Raw genomic sequence first — 21,300 nt, forward strand, 5'->3', positions numbered from 1 at the left:
CACAAAAAAATAATTCCTAGATGATGACTCATACACAGCAACCTAGGCTCCATCCATAACTCCTTTTCCCCTCCCCATATTGTGCTCTTTTCATATAAGGCAGTGGTTCTCAACCTATGGGTCGGGACCCCATTTGGGGTCGAACGACCATTTCACGGGGGTCACCAAACCACGCTGTCCGCCATTTTTTTCCCTTTTCCCTAGCTGTCCTACTCCCTCTTATTGGTGGCCACACCCACTTGGCCACACCCCTGGGGGTCACCACAACACGGGGAACTGTATTATGGGGTCACGGCATTAGAAAGGTTGAGAACCACTGATATAAGGCATGAAGCCCTTACTTTTCACCTAAAGGTGCTCTTTTCACCGAAAGCATGAAGCCCTTACTTTTCCAATATATTTATATAAAGCATCTGATCAAGCAATTAACTACAAAATAATGATTACAAAATAATAGAACAATGATTACATGATAACACTATAAGTATCAATATAAAATGGTTACTATATATAAAATAAATGCTAATGTCAAACTTAAACATACTAAAATCATAAGCACAATAAAATCCCTTCAAAATATAAAATTATTCTAAAAAGAGAAGACAATTGTAATGACTACTGTATGCAATATGCAAAGACTACCGTGGCACCCAACTGTTATTTCATAAAAAAGGCTTGCATAATAAACATCAGGAATCAAATAAAGCTAACCTCCACATTCCAGAAAAACTGTACATGGTGCTTACACAACGAGGTAAATCGGGAGGCTTGAGTCCATCCATGCGAATAACAAGTGCTGGAACACCAAAAAGTACAAGGTATTTCACATAAAAAAATAGGACCTGGGCCAGTGCAAGGCCACCTGTAAGAATGCAAGAGAAAAATGGTCTACTTTAGTATATCATTGTAATATTTATACTCCTCTTTTTTTCTACATAAGATTGTTATTATGCTTTTACAAATGCACTTCATTAAAGCATACAGTATGTATTTTTTTCCCTGCCTGCCTCAGATATGCACAAACTATACCTCAGAGTATAAATAACAAGCTCAGAGAGCACCAAGTAGCTCACAGTTCAACCCTAAGCTACAAATATTCTCTTCTATCAGTATTGTACCTCTTAGAGAGAGAGATCAACCAACTTGGGAAAGTTTGACTAATTCATAGTGAAACTGATGAGGTTCACACATAGGATTTCCACAAAATGGAGATAAATGCAGGTCATTTTTACCATGCATCTTGGAAAATTATAGCCCATTTCACAATACATTTGCCTTTTAACAATAAGGGAGCCAACTCACAGCAAACTACTAGCTTTAGGAAAAAAAGTGGGGGAACATGAATCACATTTCACAAGTCTGTCTAGAAGACCCAGACTTCTCCATCTACTGTGCTGTACTTTCCAATTGAAAACATTTATTCTTTCATTTGAATAGAATGGTTGCTCCAGCCCTCATTTGCCTAGTTACTGATTTTTTCAAAACTCTTTTTCTAGAACAGGGGTGACATTTTATTTAAGGAACAATATATTATCTTAAAATCACCAATGGAAAAGTTGTAATAGGTTTTTTTAATCTATGCATTTTCTCACTCGTTGTTATGCAGTTTAAAAACTGTAAGAATGCAGGAGTAGCACACTTCCATAATGTAGCTAAGATTTCTAGATTGAAATGGGTATAATAAGTAAATATTGATTTTCATCTCAGTGTAAATCAATACATAGATCTGAAAGATAAATATTTACCCTCCAAAAACTATAAATCTTCATGTGCCCTAAATATTAAGTCAATACTTCATATGTTCCGTGTTATTCCAGATACTGCTTTCCTTCTGCACCTAAATTTCTTTTAGCCTTTAATATTGTGCTGCTTCAAAGATAGGTGATTCCGGGGGGGGGGGGAGAATGGACAGGATAAATGCCACAACTTCTGAATGTAAGAGTCTTTAAAATACTCAGCTATAATTCCCTTTTCAGTGCATTCTCGTAGGACAGTAACCTGCAGTCTTAGAGATTGGTTTGCAACATCTATCAATATTCATTACAGCAAAAGCTAAAAAATAGAATTGAACAACACAGCCCTCTTCTATTTACATAAACCAGACAACTGTAACTCGCGTTTTTTCACACGTCAGTCATGTCATATTCTACAAACTGCAATGACAGGTATGATTGTCGGCCATTTGCATCCTTCTACAGCACTTGTAACATATTGTTGACATTGTTGAAATTATTTGATAAAGGTCATGAAAATAAAGCAGTTAGATTTGTATTGTATTTGTATTGTATTCTGTTCTAGCCCACTTACCTTAGCCCAGTGTTTCTCAACCTTGACAATTTTAACGCATGTGGACTTCAACTCCCAGAATTCCACAGCCAGCAATGCTGGCTGTGGAATTCTGGGAGTTGAAGTCCACATGCCTTAAAATTGTCAAGGTTGAGAAACACTGCCTTAGCCAAAGGTAAGTTATACTGTTATACCCTTAACAGGGAATAGAAAGTACATAGCTTCTTTAACACAGTGCTCGGCAATTTTAGGTAGTATCTTTCCCACCCTCTACCAGGCCCAATATTTTCCAAGGCTTCATTTTCTAAAAGCATACAGAATGCTTTCAGGCAATGGTAGCAAATACAACACTGATCTTAAGACTGAATAATACATGAAACACGCACTGTTGCATGGATATGAAATATCTTATAATATTTCTAATGATTAGATGGCTTTTCGAGATGCATAAACCAGACTTTTCCAAACATAATTCTACATGGTGCTTCGAATGAATGAGAATTGCTTACATGTATTAACTGTGATGATTATGGAAATATGCCCTAACATCCTTATTTTTTTTACAGATCACAATAGACTTGTAGTGTGTGCTCAGAAAAGCTTCAGAAATCAGATAAATGGACAGATTCTCCCCTCCTGAAAGAAACACATAGTTGGAAGCTGCTGCCCAAAATTGCTTAAGGACCATGGTACTTAACTCTCTTATTGTCAAATGTCTTTTCAGTTCTGGAGTAGAAAAGATATATCACAGATGCTAGGGCTGGGCAGGTATTACTGCTTTGACCTTTAGTGGATAACGCTGTTTGGGTAGAACAAAATGTTCTTTGCTACTTTAGGAGGTTGCATGGATCATTATCCAAGCCATCTCTCTCTGCTGTTTCAAAGTTCAGACGAAACCTAATTGTTCATCTCCATGATAAGATAACTTAAACTTGGGCCTTTCAAGAACTTCTCTTCAGAATGGAATTTAGTTAGACAACCTTAGCCTCTTAGTTATATGCTAGAAAAGGGAAGACAAAACCAATAATTGTAAGATGGCATATTTTCAAATACTATTTACTGACTCAGTAATCTTTAAAAATAAAATACTTTTGCTTCATGTTAACATTTCCCAGTAGTAACATTTCACTAATTTGAATCAATTCATTTTCAACATTTTAGAAAAATCAAGGTTCCATTTCCATGTATTTTATTTCACAAACATTGTATCATTCACAGCTGTTGCATTTTTATGTCATATGGATAGTTGTTTTCTTTTTTAAAATTTAGGGTTAGAGTTATTAGCAGCCATTACCAAAAGTATTAATAATGTCTTATTTTTCGGAATTATATTCTTACCAGAAAATATTATTTTTGTTAGGTATGAACCATTCACTGAAATTTATTTATTTATTTAATAGACATATGGCCGCTCATCTTATATACAATAAATCCTGGGCAGCTCACAATAGTAACCAATAAAACATAAAAAGTAAACAATAATCCTATACTGCACAAAATGAAGTGATAAATGATGTAAAGTCTCTAAGTGGATTTCCTGTTAAGTTACTTAAGGGTAACCTAAGAATACATTTTTGCACACTCATTTCCATTCTCCTTCTAGTATTTTTTCTCAAAATGGAATTCAAATACCACTTTCATAAACTCCACATTTCCAATTTTTGAGTGGATTATCATCTTATAAATTTTTGAAGAATATACATTTGTATTTTCATAATATATAATAAGCACACATTCAGATTTTATAAGTGATCTATTGCCTTGATTAACCCGCCTTTTAAAAAAAATCTCAATCTGCAAGCCTTCTGTCCAATTAATTCAGTTCTTAATACCTCTCAAAATTCAACTTTAATTAGAAAAGTAGAAGTTCTACAAAACTCTTTCATATAATATAATCCTTTCCAAACATCTTACTTTTTTTGTTTATGATGAAAAAATAAAGGATATATTAGTACAGGACTAAAAGGAAATATATTCAGCATTAAGAGATTCTTATGTGACTCCACGTTTTAAACAGATATTGAGCCAGCTTATTAGTTAATTTACCAGTAATGTTAATATTTTCTAATTTTTACCAGTATCTATTTTGGTTTTCCATTATTGAAGGTATTATGTATTTAACCAGAAATGTGTGAAGATACTAGTAAAAAATAGTACAAAAGAAATAAATGATTTTCGGCCACCTCTTTTTCTTAACAGAATCAAATTTCTGTAATGATCAGCACAACAGCAATTACTTAGGAGAAATGTTTGACAAATCACTAACATTCTTCTTAACCAGGAACTTCTGTAGTTACATACAAACCATCATCAGTTGTTGACACTGAATGAATGGATGGATGACTGTGGCTCAGACAACATAAAAACTACTTTATTCAAACTAACATATCTGTTTTATTTGTCATTGCTCTGTCCAGTGTTATGAAGAACACAATTGTTTTGAACTGGCTCTCTGCAAAGGGTCTTTGATCATTACAAAGGTCATCCTGAAATTTCACTGTTGAGACATATTGGCTCAAAAATTCCTTAGACAGGTCTCATACCTATGCTATTGCTTCAATGTGCATAAAATGTTGTGATGACTTTTGGCATGTTGAAAATGATTGAGAGTCTGAAAAGGCTCATCAGATATGTTTATGTTAGTTTGTAGTGACTTAAACAATTCTGAAATGCTGTTCAAAAGTTCTAAACATTTTGCGAGCAGCACAGTAAAAAAAATAGGAATGGGAGCTTTTGAGACTTTAGAACTCAAGATTGTGTTATTCCTCTTTCTCAGAAATGATCTCAGCACTTTGTGGATATCTTTTGAAGCAGACGAGACATGAAGGCTTCATAAAATGCATAATATACTAACCATCTTATTGTGCACAAAGCCTTTAGCATAATTTTGGATACAGATGTTTTATGCTGAGAGAAAATGACATTGATTTCATATAGTATAATTTAATTCTAAATACATTCTACAATTCTAAAGATGTTTCTTACTTGTGGAATAAATAACATGGTAGTGTATATTCAAGAATAAATCATAGCTGTGAGACACAGCATGGACATATTTATATACAGTGGCTCTTAGCTGGAACTCCTTTATAGTATTCTACTCTAGTTCATTATTTTCAATGGTGCTTAAAATATTATGCACCAGATTTTTAAGATTTTTAAGCTCAGGCCTTCATTCACTGACTACCTGAACTGATTTTTATTGGGATGAAGCTATAGCCTTTTCTTGATATGCTCTTTATATCTGTTATGATTCCAACCTTAACATAATCAGAAAAAATGCTGAGTTCATACTGTCAGGATTTCTTGGTCTTTCGCATTCAACAGCTTGTCCGTTCTTGTATTTTCGTAAGAATGTTGCCAACAGAGAAAAAGGTTCTATGGAATCTATCTGAATACACCCCATGATCTCTGGAATCCCAAACAAAGAACCAAGGTCAATGTGACTTTGACAATTCTTTTAAGCATCAGCTTCCATCTGCCTTATCTCTTTGGACACAATCCTGCATTGGTATATTTTGTGAGTGGTCCACTTGTGCAGTGCTGGTGATAGGCATGAAAAATGTCTGATAAAGGCTAGACAATGCAAAATAGAGTCCTTGATTGGTAAGCAATCTTTGGCTAAGCCTGCTATAAAAAGGAATCTTTCTACTCTGGTTAAAATCTGGCAAGAAAGATGTTGATCCCTTAATGGAAGATTTCCATTATTCCAGCAGAGACCTGAAGATCTTCTATACATGGGAATGAATCTCATCTGATTGATGCAGAAGCTACCAGACAACGTTTGGATGTGGTAGGAAGACTGAAGAAGTGGCTTTACTGATGTAGAGAGAAGCAAGAATATTAATCTCAAGAACATGTCTTTAATGTGACAAAAGAAGATTCTTGAAAACTAAAATCAGATTCCCAGCCCTAATTATAGTGAATAAATTAAAGTGGAGTCTCTTTGAAATGTATTTTCTCGTGTCTCTCACATCTGGACTGTGTTGTCTTTTCTTACATAAACCAAACACCTCAACCCCCACTTTCCACAGTTTCTCACAAACAGCTTCAGAATCTGTCTTCAGAACTTGCTCCCCAGTGAGTGTTTGCAAATGAAAACAATGATTGAATTTAGCCTATTTATTAAGTGCCTGCAGTGCTTACAAATGTCTATTATGTGACCTTTTCTAGTGGAGACAGGACACACTCATCCATGGTGGAAAGAAAGTTTGCTCCTGCAACATTGACCCTTAAAGATACCCATGAAGCTGGAGAAGGTGTCCTGACAAACAAATCAAAGAATTTTGAAGATGATTAAAGGAAGCAGAGAAAAATGGCTCAAACTTTTGTATGTAAATACTTCCTAAGTATATACCAGTAGCTAGATATTAAAAATAATTTTAATAAAGCAGAAGCACAATCAGCTCAAGGATGATAATTTTATGGTCAAAGTGGAGCTACAGGCATGTGTTGGCAATCTGCCTAGTCACACAGAACTGCTACTAAACAATTCCATAAGATTAAGAAAATTCCAGGTGCATGAGTCACATAAATGAATTAAGAGACCCACAATGAATAAGGCCAGACAGACCACAATGAAAAGCAACAGGTTTGGCTGAATTCACTCCAGCTTTACTAGGAAGAGGAAACTTATTCTTGCAAATATAAGTTTAACCCATTCTATTGCCTTCCTAGATGTTCTTAACAGAAGATAGCCTCTGATAAGTTTTATTTACCACCGTGTGACTATTTTTTTTTGTTTTTTGCTATTAGCCTAACAAAGGTGGGAAAGAGTACTATCCATTGAGAACTCTAAAAAGTACATGAAAAAATACACTGAAATATATTTCACATGCCTACACTGTTCAAAGACACATTTTAGTCAGGGCTGTCAAAGAGCTAGGAAATTTTTTTTTGCAAAATACAATAATTAGAAGAGTGTGAAGTAACTTTCTTAATGTACTTTAAAATCATCATTTTTAAATACTCTATGTGCTATAGTACAAATACATATTTTATTTTCCTAAGCCCTACCCACTGAAGGTCACAAGGTACAAAAAGATAGTGATGGGGAAAAGAAGAAGCAGGCCACTCTGTTTCACCTACATTTCTCAGCTAACACCTCTCAGCTTAAGTATATTGGATGAGACTGATGACTGTGGTCTGTTTCTATAAAGCAACCATGATATTTTACTCTAAGGATATTTACAGCCCTTAGATAAAAAAGCATTTGCACAGTACTTGAACTGCACTAGATCTCATTAAACATCTTGTGCCACACTTTGTATTTTCTTATTTCCAAATTCTTCTTGCCCAGTATTGTTTGAACAACGGCAGCAAATTAATTCCTTTGTTAATAGTTCATTAGAATGACAATGAATGCAGAGACACCAAAATCTTCCATTAAAAAAATAGAAACTGTAAAACTGAATTTAAAAATAATTTGCTGGGTTATTAGTCGATAAATTAAAGATATCAGCCAAAGCATTTCATATTAATTCTGAATCAAGAAGGATTATTCTTCAATTTTAACAATAAAAATGAATAGTACCATTTAATGCTTGAAAAGGCACCAAGCAATGATATACATCATCCCTTTCTCAATATGACCAAAGTATAATGCAAATTCATACTTTCTTACTCCAAAGGGCTACTGTAGCTATGGCATTTAATGTAGATTTTAAAAAAATGCAAATTACTATCAACTGGCTGTGCTAATCGCTTTTAGACGTACAACAAATGTAGATTGAGGCATTAATAAAGGAGAATATTTGTAGCTCAGGGTTGACATGAAGAGTCCTTGGTGCTCTCTGAGCTTGCTTCTTTTCTTGCAGATGTTTCGTTACCAAAACTAGGTAACATCATCAGTGCTAGTAAGGAGTGCTGTTTGCTGTCAGTTTATATTCTGGTGACTTGCCCTGTGAGTGTTGGTGGGGGTGGTCTTAGAGATTCTTTGGTTGGGCTGTTTACTGTAGGCTCTTTGGCAGCTTCTTGATTGGAGGATTGCTAACTTGATTGTTGGCCTGATGTTACCCTTGGAGTTAATCTATGGTGATCTGGGTGCTGTCTGCTGGTGGAGAGGTGTTCCTTTTTGGGTTGGATGATAGTCTCTTTTGCATAGTCTATAGAGGTTGTTAATGTCTTTGTGTCTATTGATGGCTGATTTTCAGAGTGCCAGGCTTCTAGAAATTCCCTGGTGTTTTTGGACTTGGCTTGATCTTGGGTGGTCACATTTTCCCAATTGAAACTACTAAATCTGTCTATAAGTTGTGAAATTAAAGAATTTTCATCATGTCTTCTGACTGCTAGTTGGTGTTTGTGGATGCATTCTGCCAGTCTTCTGCCTGTTTGTCCTACATAGCAGTTGTTGCAAGTCCTTACATTGTATGTTGTAGATGACTCCTGTTTTTTCTTCTGGGGTTGTTAGTTCTTTTGGTCTGCTTAGGATGTTTTGAAAGGCTTTAGTTGGCTTGTGTGCTAAGTTGATTCCATGTGGTTGTAGGAGCCTGTTGATGGTTTCTGAGATATTCTTGATGTATAGAAATGTAATTCTTTTTAGGGTTTGTGTTGGTTGTGCTGTATTGGATTGAGTGGTCAGGGACTTTTTTATAAAGTTGCACGGATATCCATTTTGTTGGAATATGTTGTATAGATGCTCCATTTCTTTTTCTGCTGTTCCAGGTTGCTACAGTGTGTTTGGGTAGATTCTCTTGTGGGAGGTTGGCTTGTTGCTTTGGTAGTGGAGCATCTGGTTGTTGTGGGTGGCTTTTCTGTAGACTTGCATTTCTAGTTTGCCATTGTGGTCTCTGCTGATCATGATGTCCAGGAAGGGCAGCGAGAATATAAACTGACAGCAAACTGCACTTCTTACTAGCACTGATGATGTTACCTAGTTTGGCTAATGAAATGTCTGCAAGGAAGCAAGCAAGCTCAGGGAGCACCAAGGACCCCTCAGATTGAGGCATGTTTATTCATGCTTTAATCCCATAAAACTATATTGCATGAAGCTGCCTATGAAAGTACAAGCTAGCAGAAAAGACAGCTGCTAGATTAGTGCTTGGGACAAACTATCAGGAACAAATGGTGCCAAATTTCAAAAATAATTAATAATTGTCAACTTGATATTGGTGCTGGAATTAAATATAAGGCACAGATAGGGACTTGGATCTTATCCAAGGACCAAATCTAATTCTCTCTCTTAGCTTCCACATCAGGAGATGTTAGAGGGCAAAGCAAGGCTTAACTCTTTAAACTCTTAAAGAAGCTCTACCCTCCAGACGTCATTCATTTCCCCAGATGCTATCTATGGCAGTGCATAGTGGACCAAATGTTCTGTTCTGTTCCATCTCACATCCTCTCTGATTGGGAAACTTGCAACATAATTCTTGGAGAAATTAGTACTTCACCCATGCAGCACCTTTCCCCCTTGAAGGCACAGGTAAAATCGGGCTTATCGTGATGGCATTCCTGAACTTTAGTGGGGTTGATTTCTACTTGTTCTGCCATTCTTTCTCTTCCCCCCACCCCAAAGGGAAAGGCAAGGAATGAGAGTACAGGTGTCATCAACCTACAGTCACAATTGAGGGTCCTTGGTGCTCTCTGACCTTGGTTGTTTTCTTGCAGACATTTCATTCGCCAAACTAGGTAACATTATCAGTGCTTTTTCCTTTATTGCAGGCATGTCAAACTCGCAACGTCTCGGAGCTTTTTCGCCATTGCCGCCAATGGGGTGGGCGCGGCTCCGGTATGAAGAAACCGGCCAGCGGGCCGGAAGTTTGATACCCCTGCTTTATTGGAACCACAACTGAGCCCAAAATCTCTGTTGCTAAGCAAGGCAGTTGTTAAGTGAGTTTTGCCCCATTTTACAACCTTTCTTGCCAGAGTTATTAAGTGAATTATTGTAGTTAAGTCTGTAACACAGTTGTTAACTGAATCTGGCTTCCCCATTGATTTTGCTTGTCAGAAGGTTGCAAAAGACAATCCCATGACTCTGGGATACTGCAACCATCATAAATACATTCCAGTTGCCAAGCATCTAAATTTTGATCATATGACTCTGGATGATGCAACAGTTGTGTGAAAACTGTTTTTCGGTGCCATTTTAACTTCAAATGGAAACTAAAATGAATGGTTGTAAGATGAGCAGTACCTGTAGAGGTGAAAGGTGGGCCTAGAAGAGAGATTTCTCATTCAGACAGGCTAGTTAAGCCAGCTAATAGGCCAAATAATATCTTCAACCCCAAAACATTTAAACTCTTTTGAAGGCTGTGAATATTCATGCCCATATTGGTTAAAAGCTTTCTTTCCCCGCAAGAATCCATTAAGATCAAACACATACGCTCCTTACAGTAACACAGTTCTTTTGTCTTATTGCTTAGTGCAACATGTCAAAAAGGAGGTCACTAGGCATCATAAATGAATATCACTACAAATTGATGATTTCAAACTGGTAAGGGAACAGATGTGTCATCTTATTCATACTGGTCAAAAGTACTTTGACTTAATTAGCCTACCATAAGCTATATTTCTAAAGTTATCCTGACTGCTGAAAAACTTACTTTGCTGAAAAATAATTGAATATCAGTTGAAAAAGTAAAACCATTATACAGTATCTTAAGCTCCATGTGTGTGTGTGTGTGTATGTGTGCACGTGCATGTGTGTGTGTATATACATATACCGTATAATTATCTTATCACGATTTCTATACAGATACATATTAACTAATAAGCAATGCAGTGATTATTTTATTGCAGCATTTCCAAAATAGCTTTTATGAAGAAGATTTTGCTAAGAGATAGTAGCTGGTAGAAAGTTCATCAGTGACCTTATATGGCCCAAAGTAAGGTTGAATTTTGATTCCCCTCCCCGATACAACTACAATGCTGCAAGTACAACACTGAAATCAGAGCGTTGGTACAAACTTGAACAGTTCTGTATTCCAGAAGATTCTCTTTCAAATCCATTAAAGGCTGAAATGTTCCTTTACTCTGTATTGGGCAGAAGGAATCATGCTGAGGAACAGGAAAAAGAGCTGCAAAGAAGATAATAGTCAGACAAAAAAAATCTGAGTCTATGCCAGAATTGTGACCTGCTACAGCTTCCAATAAAGCCCTCCCTAGTCCTCACCATAATGGAAGGAGGGAGGGAGGGAGGGAGGGAGGGGGAAAGCCCATTCAGAATAGCAAGATTCTGTTACCATAGCTTAATAATAAATGTATCAGTATGAATGATTTTGATTTCCTAGTCTGGTGTATCCTGAACAGCTGATAGCATCTTGGCAATGTATTTTGCACGAGCTCTTATTCATCACTGAAGAAACTCTTGAAGGAAAATCTCTGAGGCTCCCACTCATCTTTTGATTTATTCCATTATTCCTATTATGTCTAATTAATGAATGTAAGCAGTGGTGGGATTCAGCCAGTTCACACCACTTTGGTAGAACTGGAAGATAATTTTTTGTTGCCCAGGCCCAGAATGGACTTCTGGAAGCAGCATCTGGTTGTTCACATATTTGAATCCCACCACTGAATATAAGTATAAATGCACTTGTATTAAGTGGGGCTAAGTAACTTCATAGTTTAGTGGTGGTGATAATGATGTTTTAAAGTGTTCCACTTTCTTTTGCCATATCTGCACATGTACTGTACAATGTAAAAACCTGTGCAAAAATTGGGAAATCAGCTAGATTTTCTTAGACCCAAATTGGAAACAGGGAAGGAAAGAGAGAGAAATGGAGGAGATCCTTTTTTTTTAATGACTCTGTGTTGTCTTAATTTGGTTTTCATCCAGACTGTTTTTATAAATTTGTCTACTAATAAACAAATACATTTATTAAGATTGTTCTTGAATGCCAAGGCTGTAGCCTGTCCTGAGCATCACTTCTCACTTGGGAGAATCCTAGTGTAGTCCCAAAGGTGCTTTTTCCAAAGGCAACTGGGCTTTGTTTTTTCTTGAAGACATTTTGCTTCTCATCCAAGAAGCTTCTTCAGTTCAGTTGCTTTTTGCAAAAAACACCTTTGAGACAGCCATGACCTGGATGACTGAGAAACTCTATAGACAAATCTTAGTGTAGGTAAATTTACTTTCTGATCTATTCACAGAAAAAAAAGCAGGATAAATATACTATTGTAAGGATAAAAGGGAGACAGAAACAAAATACAAATATTTCATAGAAAGCCCCTTATAAATGATAACTAAAAATCTAATAAAGAAGTTACTACGGGGATTCAATAAAAGTACAATTCATTTTACAATTCCAAGTAGGTGCGTTTTCTTTTACTAAATATGAGGATTTTGCTCTATTTTTTATGGACAATAAGCAATACCTATTTTCCACCCTTTATTATAAGTACTATGAAAATAAATTAAAAGATAAAGCAAAATTACAACATTGCTGTCTAATTATATTAGCTCCCAGGGACACACCGGGATTAGTTCCATAATTATTTGAATGTCCAGTATTTAGGGGAGGAAAGCAGAATTATTTATATGTAATCTCTTTTAGAAACTGTAAAAAACTGTATATTAAAACTGGAAAATGTGACATTATTTTTGGCAAGATATCAGCACCACTCACAGTGGCTTGCAATAATTAAGCACAAAGGAATCTCATGAAAAAAATAAAGTAACAGGTCCCAAATCAGAAGAAGCTAAAACATAAAAGGAGCATGTGTCATATAAAAACCATCTGCTTGGCAAGACAAACAGGAAACCTTAAATCAGTTGGCAAAAAAAAAGAAAAAGAAAAGCTCTAATAGAAAGATCCTGATGGATTGTAGAAAATAAAATATCCCACAGTCTGGAAGTTGCTATTGAAAACAGCCTTTATTCAAATAGGGAGGGCTGGATCAGAATTCTTTATACCACTTTTTCCCAGACATCAATTTACTCTTTAGGATAAGAAATTATCAAGAATACCCTGACGTTTACTTCAGATTAATAAGGTAACATATCCCATCATTTATGCATTTTAAATAGAAATTATGTCAGCAACTAAACTGTAATTTTATTGGCTAAATAGGATCCTGAACTCTTAATTTTTTTTTTCTTTGGTTCTGTTGTGGAGACTGCCTAGAAAAGTCGCTGAAGTTTTCCTGGCAAGGTTTTTCAGAAGAGGTTTGCCATTCCCTCCTTCCTAGGGCTGAGAGAAAATGACTGGCCAAAGTTACTCATCTGGTTTTGTGTCTAAGGCAGGAGTAGAACTCACAATCTCCCAGTTTCTAGGCTGATACCTTAACCAACACACCAAACTGGCTCTCAAATTCCTAATAAGCATTAGAAAAGCATTCCAAAATTTCTCAAGTACACTGGAAGGTACAGCCTACTTCATAACAGCTGCTCAACAAATGCCCACATTTCAAAATCTATAAGCATCAATTACTAGCATTCGTTTTTATTAAAGATTCATTTTTCACAAAGTGATGATGAATGAATTAATTTAATGAAATGAACATAACAAACAAGACTACTTTTTACGTCTACAAAAAATATCAGCAAATGAAAATAGCATGGATTTAATTATTGGTTCCCCTAGAACAGGAGTGTCAAACTGCCGGCCCACGGGCCAGATGCATCACAAGCAAACCGCGCCCACCCCACTGCCGGCAATGGAGAAAAAGCTCTGATACGTCGCACGATGTCACATGACATCGCGAGTTTGACATGTCTGCCCTAGAAGTAAAGATATAACTGGTCTTTAGTGATCTCTCAAGCAGAACATTTAATTGGTATCATAGGTATCTCATAATCAGTCACTCAGCCTATCTGGATGGAGAAAAGTACTCTCTAGAGCATTTTGTGCAGCACAATGAACATTGATCACAGAAAACAAAGCAGAGAATTGTCAAAGGAGGAAAAGAGGATGGTGATAGCCAAGCATGGTAAAACATCTCCAAGGAGCTTAATGTTCCTGTGACCATAATTTGAGGTCCATGGGACTGTAGCCCATCTCCCAGGACAAAGCTGCTAGAGAAAAATTGACCCCAGATTAAATAGAAGGATAGTTTGAAAGGTAGAGAATGAACCAAGGAAATTTCAAAAAAAAGCTGGCTGACCTCCAAAATCAAGGTACAACAATGTTAAGTCACAACATCCTTCACTGTCTGACTAAAAGTGACTTTCCTGATAAAAGACCCAGGCAGACCCCACTTCTGAAAGACAGACACAAAAAAGATTGGAGTTTTCTAAAAGGTATGTTGACAAATACAGTTCTGGGAGAGTATTTGCTGGACATAGGAAACAAAATTAGAGTGTTTTGGTAAGCCCTATGTTCACAGAAGGAAAAATTAAGCTTTTAAAGAAAAGGACACCATCCCTGCTATGAAACATAGAGGAGGTTCCATAATGCTTGGTTGCCTTGGTTGCCTTTTACATTGGAGGCCTTGAATTTGTGCAAGACACAACAAAATCAGAAGATTTTTTAAGGCATTCTAGAGCAAAACATAATGCCCAGTGCCTCAGTTGCATCTCTCAGGTCCTCCAGCAGTATATTTGACCTAAAAATGCATTTTGGAAAATCCAAGAATGGTTGAAAAGTAAACAATGGACTCTTCTGAAGTAGCCTGGTATGAATCCTAATCTGAGTCCTATAGAACATCTATGGAAGGAGCTAAAATTCACAGTTAAAAGAAGGAACACATCAAATCTAAGGCAACTGGAGCAATTTGTTCAAGAAAGATGTGACAAATTACCATTTCACAAGAGTAGAAGTCTTATTCAGAGCTGCAAAAAGTGTTCGATTGTAGTTACTGCTTCAAAAAAATATGCTATGAAATAGTAGGTTAGAGGTGCCATAATTATTTCCATGCAATTTTCATTTTTTTATTATTTACAAGAATATGTTAAGTTATATATCAAAACAAAGTGTCTGCTTCTTTTAATTATGGAGTTAAAATATGTTGGATGCCATTTACTTGTGTCATTTTCAACTTATTTCACAACAAATTGAGATTCCTTAGGGGAAAAAATTTAGAGTATCAGTACTTTGGTCACATTTGTACTCCCAAGTCATCTCAGCTACATAACTAAAACAAGTAGGCATGTATACTAGGCAGCAGTGTTACAGGAAGATACTGGGGGGAGATGTCACCACAGAAAAGGCATCATTTCATACCATTCTGGAGAAAGCAATGTAAACTCTTTCTGTATTTTACCAAGAAAGCCACAAGGAGATGAAATATAGAATGATTAATGATATAGTACTGGATGAAGGGCCTCCCAGGTTGAATGGCATTCAACATGATACTAAGGAAGAGCTAATCATCTTTCAGAGTACTAATATATTTATGTCACGGCTAAATTAAAGCCTTTGGGATGTCTAGTTGTCGTGTAGGAAAAGAAAATCTGAAGCTAAACTTAGAGTGAATGCGGGAAAGCTCAACAATATAAAAGATGAAATAGGCTGACTACACACTGAACACTACCAATGTGAAATGGACAAAACCTGGACCTTTTTAACCACATTATCTTACTGTTTACTACTCAAGGCATGAAAATATACCATGAAATAATGGTATTGTTTTCATAGTTTTCAGGAAGGATAAAACAAGGGCAGTATTTGGGAACAAATATTATCAATTAAACTTTGTGGACAACACCTTAATATGATTATCCAAGCTTTTGCAGCAAGCACTGATACAGAAAAAGAGGAGACTGATAAATTTTACGGTCAGATTCAATCTGAAATTACCAGAACATGCAAGATGATGTGCTATTTATGGCTGGAGACTAGAATACCAAAGTTATTAAGGAGAAAAATGTAATTGGATTGCATGACCTAGGAATTCAAAACAAAGCAAGAAAATGACTTCTACCCATTCAATGATTTCTTCAACACTAACACAAACTTCCAACATCCAACTGATACCTATATACATTGCACTGCGCTACAATATCTTTAATTTCACATGCTAGCAAAGTAATTATGTTTAATGCTGACGGATGCTAGAAAATTGAAATAGTTAAAAAATATCAGAAAAAAGTCAATATGGGCTTCATTTATTATGGAAAAATCTGTAGTTGTGCCAAACATATCAAGCTGTGGAATATCCTCAGGAAAATGGCAATTCTAGAACATTTCACTGACCCTATGAGAAAGTATACACAGGCCAGAAGCACAGTCTGGATGGAACAGGACAAAGAAGATTCCAGATTAGCAAAGGAATGCAACAAAGCCACATACTCTTCCCTTATTTATTCAACCCATATGCTGAATGTATCAAGTGAAGCTGGATTGGAAGAAGATGAGTGTGATTTTAGATTTGGAAGAATCATCAATAACCTGCATTATGCAGATGAGGCTACTTTAATAGTTGAAAGTGCAAATTATCTGGAAGCTCTAAGTAATATAAATCAAGGAACACATTGGAAAAATGAGACTAAGAGTAAATATAAAAAAGACCAAATTAATGACAGCAGATACAATAAACAGCCTTAAAATTGACAATGAAGATATTGAAGTGGTGGGTAACTTCTGCCATTTGGGATTGACAATAAAATGACCAGTAATCAAGAAATTCACCAAATATTAGCATTTGGTAGGGTAGCAACAAAGGCTTTGAAAAAGATATTCAGATGCCATAACATATCTATACTTACAAAAGCCCAGCTACCTAGATAAGATTTCACTACTGGGGAAAATGGAATAGTAGAAGAGGATGATCATCAGCAAGATGGATGGACTTGACTATATCAGCATTGACTTTATCAGCATGTATTTCGGTACTCATTGTTAATTGGTTGCGGGAGGCACAATGAGTACCAAAAATGATGAATGAGTACCAAAAATGATAAATATCAAACATTTTTTCCCATAAGGAATAATGTATGAGTCACAAAACAATGACAAGTTATCGCTTATGTATCAAGTACCAAACAAACAATGAGTACTGGGACAAAATTTTCAGGTCAAAATGTGTTGATTATGACATTCAATGAGTTTCAAAGCAATTGAGTACCACTGTACAGTATATAGTATATGAGTAAGAATCAAAGATACAGCCCTTATAGGATTCCAGCATAGAACATGATAAGCTGTGTTGAGAAGGGGAAATAGAGAATCTATTGCACTTCTGCTAGTGGCTTGACCATGTTGTCTATGCAATGGAATGATACAAGAACTTGAGTAGTCATGTGAGCCATTCTTTGAGTGGCAAATTACATTTAACAAGCACCATATTTGGTAGAGTGAGAGTATAAATGGATGAAAATTGGTGAGGGTGATTAAATACTTATGTTCCCTTTGTTATTTCTCTCTTACTTTATCTTTTTCTAACCTAAGCATGCAGCTTCCCTAGCATGGGAACCAAGTAGAACTCATTCCTAGCAGCCCAATGAAGACATAGATACATTACTGCTTCCCTTAGTGAGAAGACAATGTTAATTGTCTGTGGATATCTCTAATTTGTTTGTGCTGAAACCAAGCAATGTTCGAAAAAGGTAATTATTTTGGAATTCTGAATCAATAAACCCATGCAACTGTTACTGAAACCCACTCTGTTGCTTATGTTATTGGTGAGCCCACTGGGGGCAAAGATCCTACACTGAGTTAGGATTAGCCACCTAATAAATACATAATAATCAGTTCTATACACAAAGACATACACTCACCTAACGTCCAGTAAGTTACTGCTTCCAGGTGTGAAATGCTACTGTAGATAGCATGCATATACATAAGATGAATCATCAATTCTGCCAACCACCACCAAATCAAAATACGAATGGCTCCCCAGATGAAAATAGATAGATTGGACTTCCAATTGCAGGATTGTTGTCTGCTCATCTGCATTAGAATAAATTAAACATTAATACTGTATAGAACTGGATTTTAATTGACTATTGTATCAAGCAATTTTTTCTTTCCTTTTTAATTCCAATCAGAATCTTTATTTAGTCTTTGTGTTTGAAAATTAAAACATGTAAACAACATAAAATATATTGTGCTTGCTGATAGTCCTGGATTTTTGTAATCTGAAGAACATATGCATTTACTTATAATATGGGAGGTATTAAAGAATTTTTTTAAAATGACAAAACATACAAAAACACTGCTCTAGGGAAAATCAGTTTTCAGATGAATAGGACTGTTTAACAGACAAATTGAGGCATACGGAATGTGTCCTTGCAGCTCATAGCAGCTGTGGTTTTATCAGAACATCCCTATAGGAATTGCTGAATCTCAAGATACAAATGTTTCTTCTGACATATGTATTTGTAATACATCTCAATTTACCTCCTCCCCTTCTGTTATCTATAGAAAGCAATCATTGTGCTCTGTAGATAACAGAAGGACAGGAAGTAACCTGAGATGTACTACAAATAGATATGCATGCATGCATCACTTTCCCCTTTCTGAAATATATAATACACATGCATATATTTGTCTATAGGGGTGTGTGTCCCACTTTTCTTTTGGAAGAGAGCTTCTCCAGTACGCATTGTTAAATAACTAGATACTGCAGGGAGCCTTGATTGCTGCTTTCTGGGTCCTGTGTTTGATTCCACACTACCAAAACAACACTCTATAGAGCAGCCTTCTGTCCTCCAGATGTGATAGACCAGGGATCCCCAACCTTGGCAACTTTAAAACTTGTGGACTTCAACTCCCAGAATTCCTCAGCCAACTTTGCTGGCTGAGGAATTCTGGGAGTTGAAGTCCACAAATCTTAAAGTTGCCAAGGTTGAGGACCCCTGTGATAGACAACTCCCAGAATTCTCTGTGAGCATTGTTTATGATCATGCTGTTGAAGAAAGGCTAGTCATGATTGTCATGTAAACATCATATCTATGGTATTTTATTTATCTATCAAATTTATACACCAACCATCTCACTCTGAGTGACTCTGGAAAGTTTACAAATAAAAGTCATAAAACTATTTAAAAGTCAACATTAGAAACAGATTTAAAGATAAATAAAAGCAATAATAAAAAATAAAAGCAAATTTAGAAAGTTAAAGCAGAAGGAACATCCTTAAGCCACCTACTACCCCTGGGGGTTGTCTAGAACTAGTAGACACAGCCAGATCTTCAAGGCTTTTGATAGCTACACATTAATGTTGTCATCATACTGCAAATAATGTAATTCACTGAGTCCTGATCTTTGATCCAGGGAGCATTAGTAATCACAAATGATGCAAATGGTCATTAGCTGGAGCACTGATCCATCTACACATGCATACCATGTGTGTGCCAGTATAATGGAAATATTATAAGAACACTAAATCTTACTGGATGTTAGCATTCTCACCAAACATTTCATGAGGAACACTGACATAAGAATTGGTAATCTCTTAAGATTACCGACTTTTAAAAGTATTCCACAAGCACCACTTGGAGGCAGGTAACATGTGTACCATCTCCCCAAAGCCATATCCAGTGATAATGTTTCTGCATTAAATAAATTGGGGGCAATTCCAACAATGGGTGGAACCATTATTGGAAGCAGTTTATTACATAATTACTTTCCTTAAAGAAAATATATTTCTAATGCCCTCTTGTGAAAAACATATGTAAGCAGAATTAGTTTCAGTTGAGGATCTATAAATAGGAGTGCAGCCTTATGCAAGGATTCCTTTTCTGATCTCAAACACCAGATTTTAAAAAAGACTTGCCAGTTCAAATTAATAATGTTAATCACCTACCATTTTAAGTTCTTTTTTTAAAAAAATAACATTTCTGTGGGTACTTTAAATTCTCAGTCGCATGGCATCATGAGTTGCAGCATGATTTTATTATTACATAAAAAGAATGAATTTATCTACCATTTTAGTATAAAAATTCCCTTGCCTCAGGCAGTTTGATAATGATATACAGCATTCAGCTGTTGGATTATATGGATAAGCTCCTAACCCCTCAAAAAAAAAAAACTTTTCACATTTTTTTAAATAAACATCTCACTTTATATCACCAGTGAATTATGGTCATTGTCTTTCACATGTATGACTTTCTTTAAATTCAGCCTACGAATTTCCCAGAGCACGTTTGATCATTCTGTAACATTTCATTCAACCTGTAATACCCGGTAGAATTCATTCCAAAGGGAAGTATATTATATTTGAATGTATCAACATTCAAGCTTTTATCACCTGTTGAGATAATTGTTTCTAAAACAAGCTTTTTGTTCTCAGATGTATCAGGGAAGAAAATATAATGATTCTGATCATTTAGGCAAGGGGTCCACAACCTGTGGGCCCAGGACAGGCTGGCCAGTGCATGCACGTGTGTGCACACACTCGCTCACTTGCGCTAGCGCTGTGGCCACGGGGTGCAAAAACAAGATGCCGCGCCATGCAAAAACCAGCCATAGCCATGCCTCGGGACATGAAAATGGGATGCTGCCATGCTGCAGGGCACAAAAACAGGCTGCAGCCACACTGCAAGGCGCAAAAATGGATGTAGCCGCACGACAAAGATGGGTGCCACCATGCTGCAAGGTGCAAAAATGATCACCACTGCGGTGCAGGGCGCAGAAATGAGGCACTGCACCATGCAAGAACAGGGCAGGGTTAGTATCACGTGGGTGCTAACCCCACCCTATCTGTGGAGCACATAAGCTCATGGCCCCCTGTGCATGCGCACACGCACTTGTGTAAAATGCTTCGCGCTCCCTTTTCCTCCGGTCTACCAACCGAGAAAGGTTGGTGATCTCTGATTTAGGCAGAACTGGGATGAAGGTGGAGGGTATATGACTTACATATATCAATTTTATATTTCTTACAACATCTACGAAATCATTTAATAGGATTATATATCTGATATCTTGCTCAACAGGATTACTGATCTCCTCCTTCCACAAGATTATTGTAGGTTTTTGTTCTATTATAAATATAAATATAAAATAGAATTCTGGAGACCTTTTAAGAAGCTATTTCCTCAGTTGTTGCAGAAAAAGGAATGAGGAAACTCCTCATTCAGCCAACTTCCAATTTCTTTACTTGATTTTTTCCCCCTCTATTTTTCCTCTGTTCATTGCTAGGATGTAATCATTACACACATGATTGGCTTATTCTCCATAAAGAATAGAAGATTACTTAATG

The 21,300-nt window shown here is 36.3% G+C and overlaps 1 protein-coding gene across 1 annotated transcript in view; it reads right to left on the bottom strand.

Moving 5' to 3' along the window:
• Positions 1–21,300, bottom strand: part of HHAT (hedgehog acyltransferase) — a 110,842-nt gene that overhangs the window by 60,999 nt on the left and 28,543 nt on the right. The window contains exons 7-8 of the mRNA XM_039347668.1: positions 17,876–18,047; positions 712–862 (exon numbers count right to left, since the gene is read on the bottom strand). Of these exons, the coding sequence (XP_039203602.1) occupies positions 712–862; positions 17,876–18,047 (323 nt within the window). The remainder of the gene's footprint in view (positions 1–711; positions 863–17,875; positions 18,048–21,300) is intronic.

This window comes from Crotalus tigris, unplaced genomic scaffold (assembly GCF_016545835.1).
Source record: "Crotalus tigris isolate CLP2741 ecotype Arizona unplaced genomic scaffold, ASM1654583v1 scf7180000018097.2503214, whole genome shotgun sequence".
In the NCBI taxonomy this organism is placed as follows: Eukaryota; Metazoa; Chordata; class Lepidosauria; order Squamata; family Viperidae; genus Crotalus; species Crotalus tigris.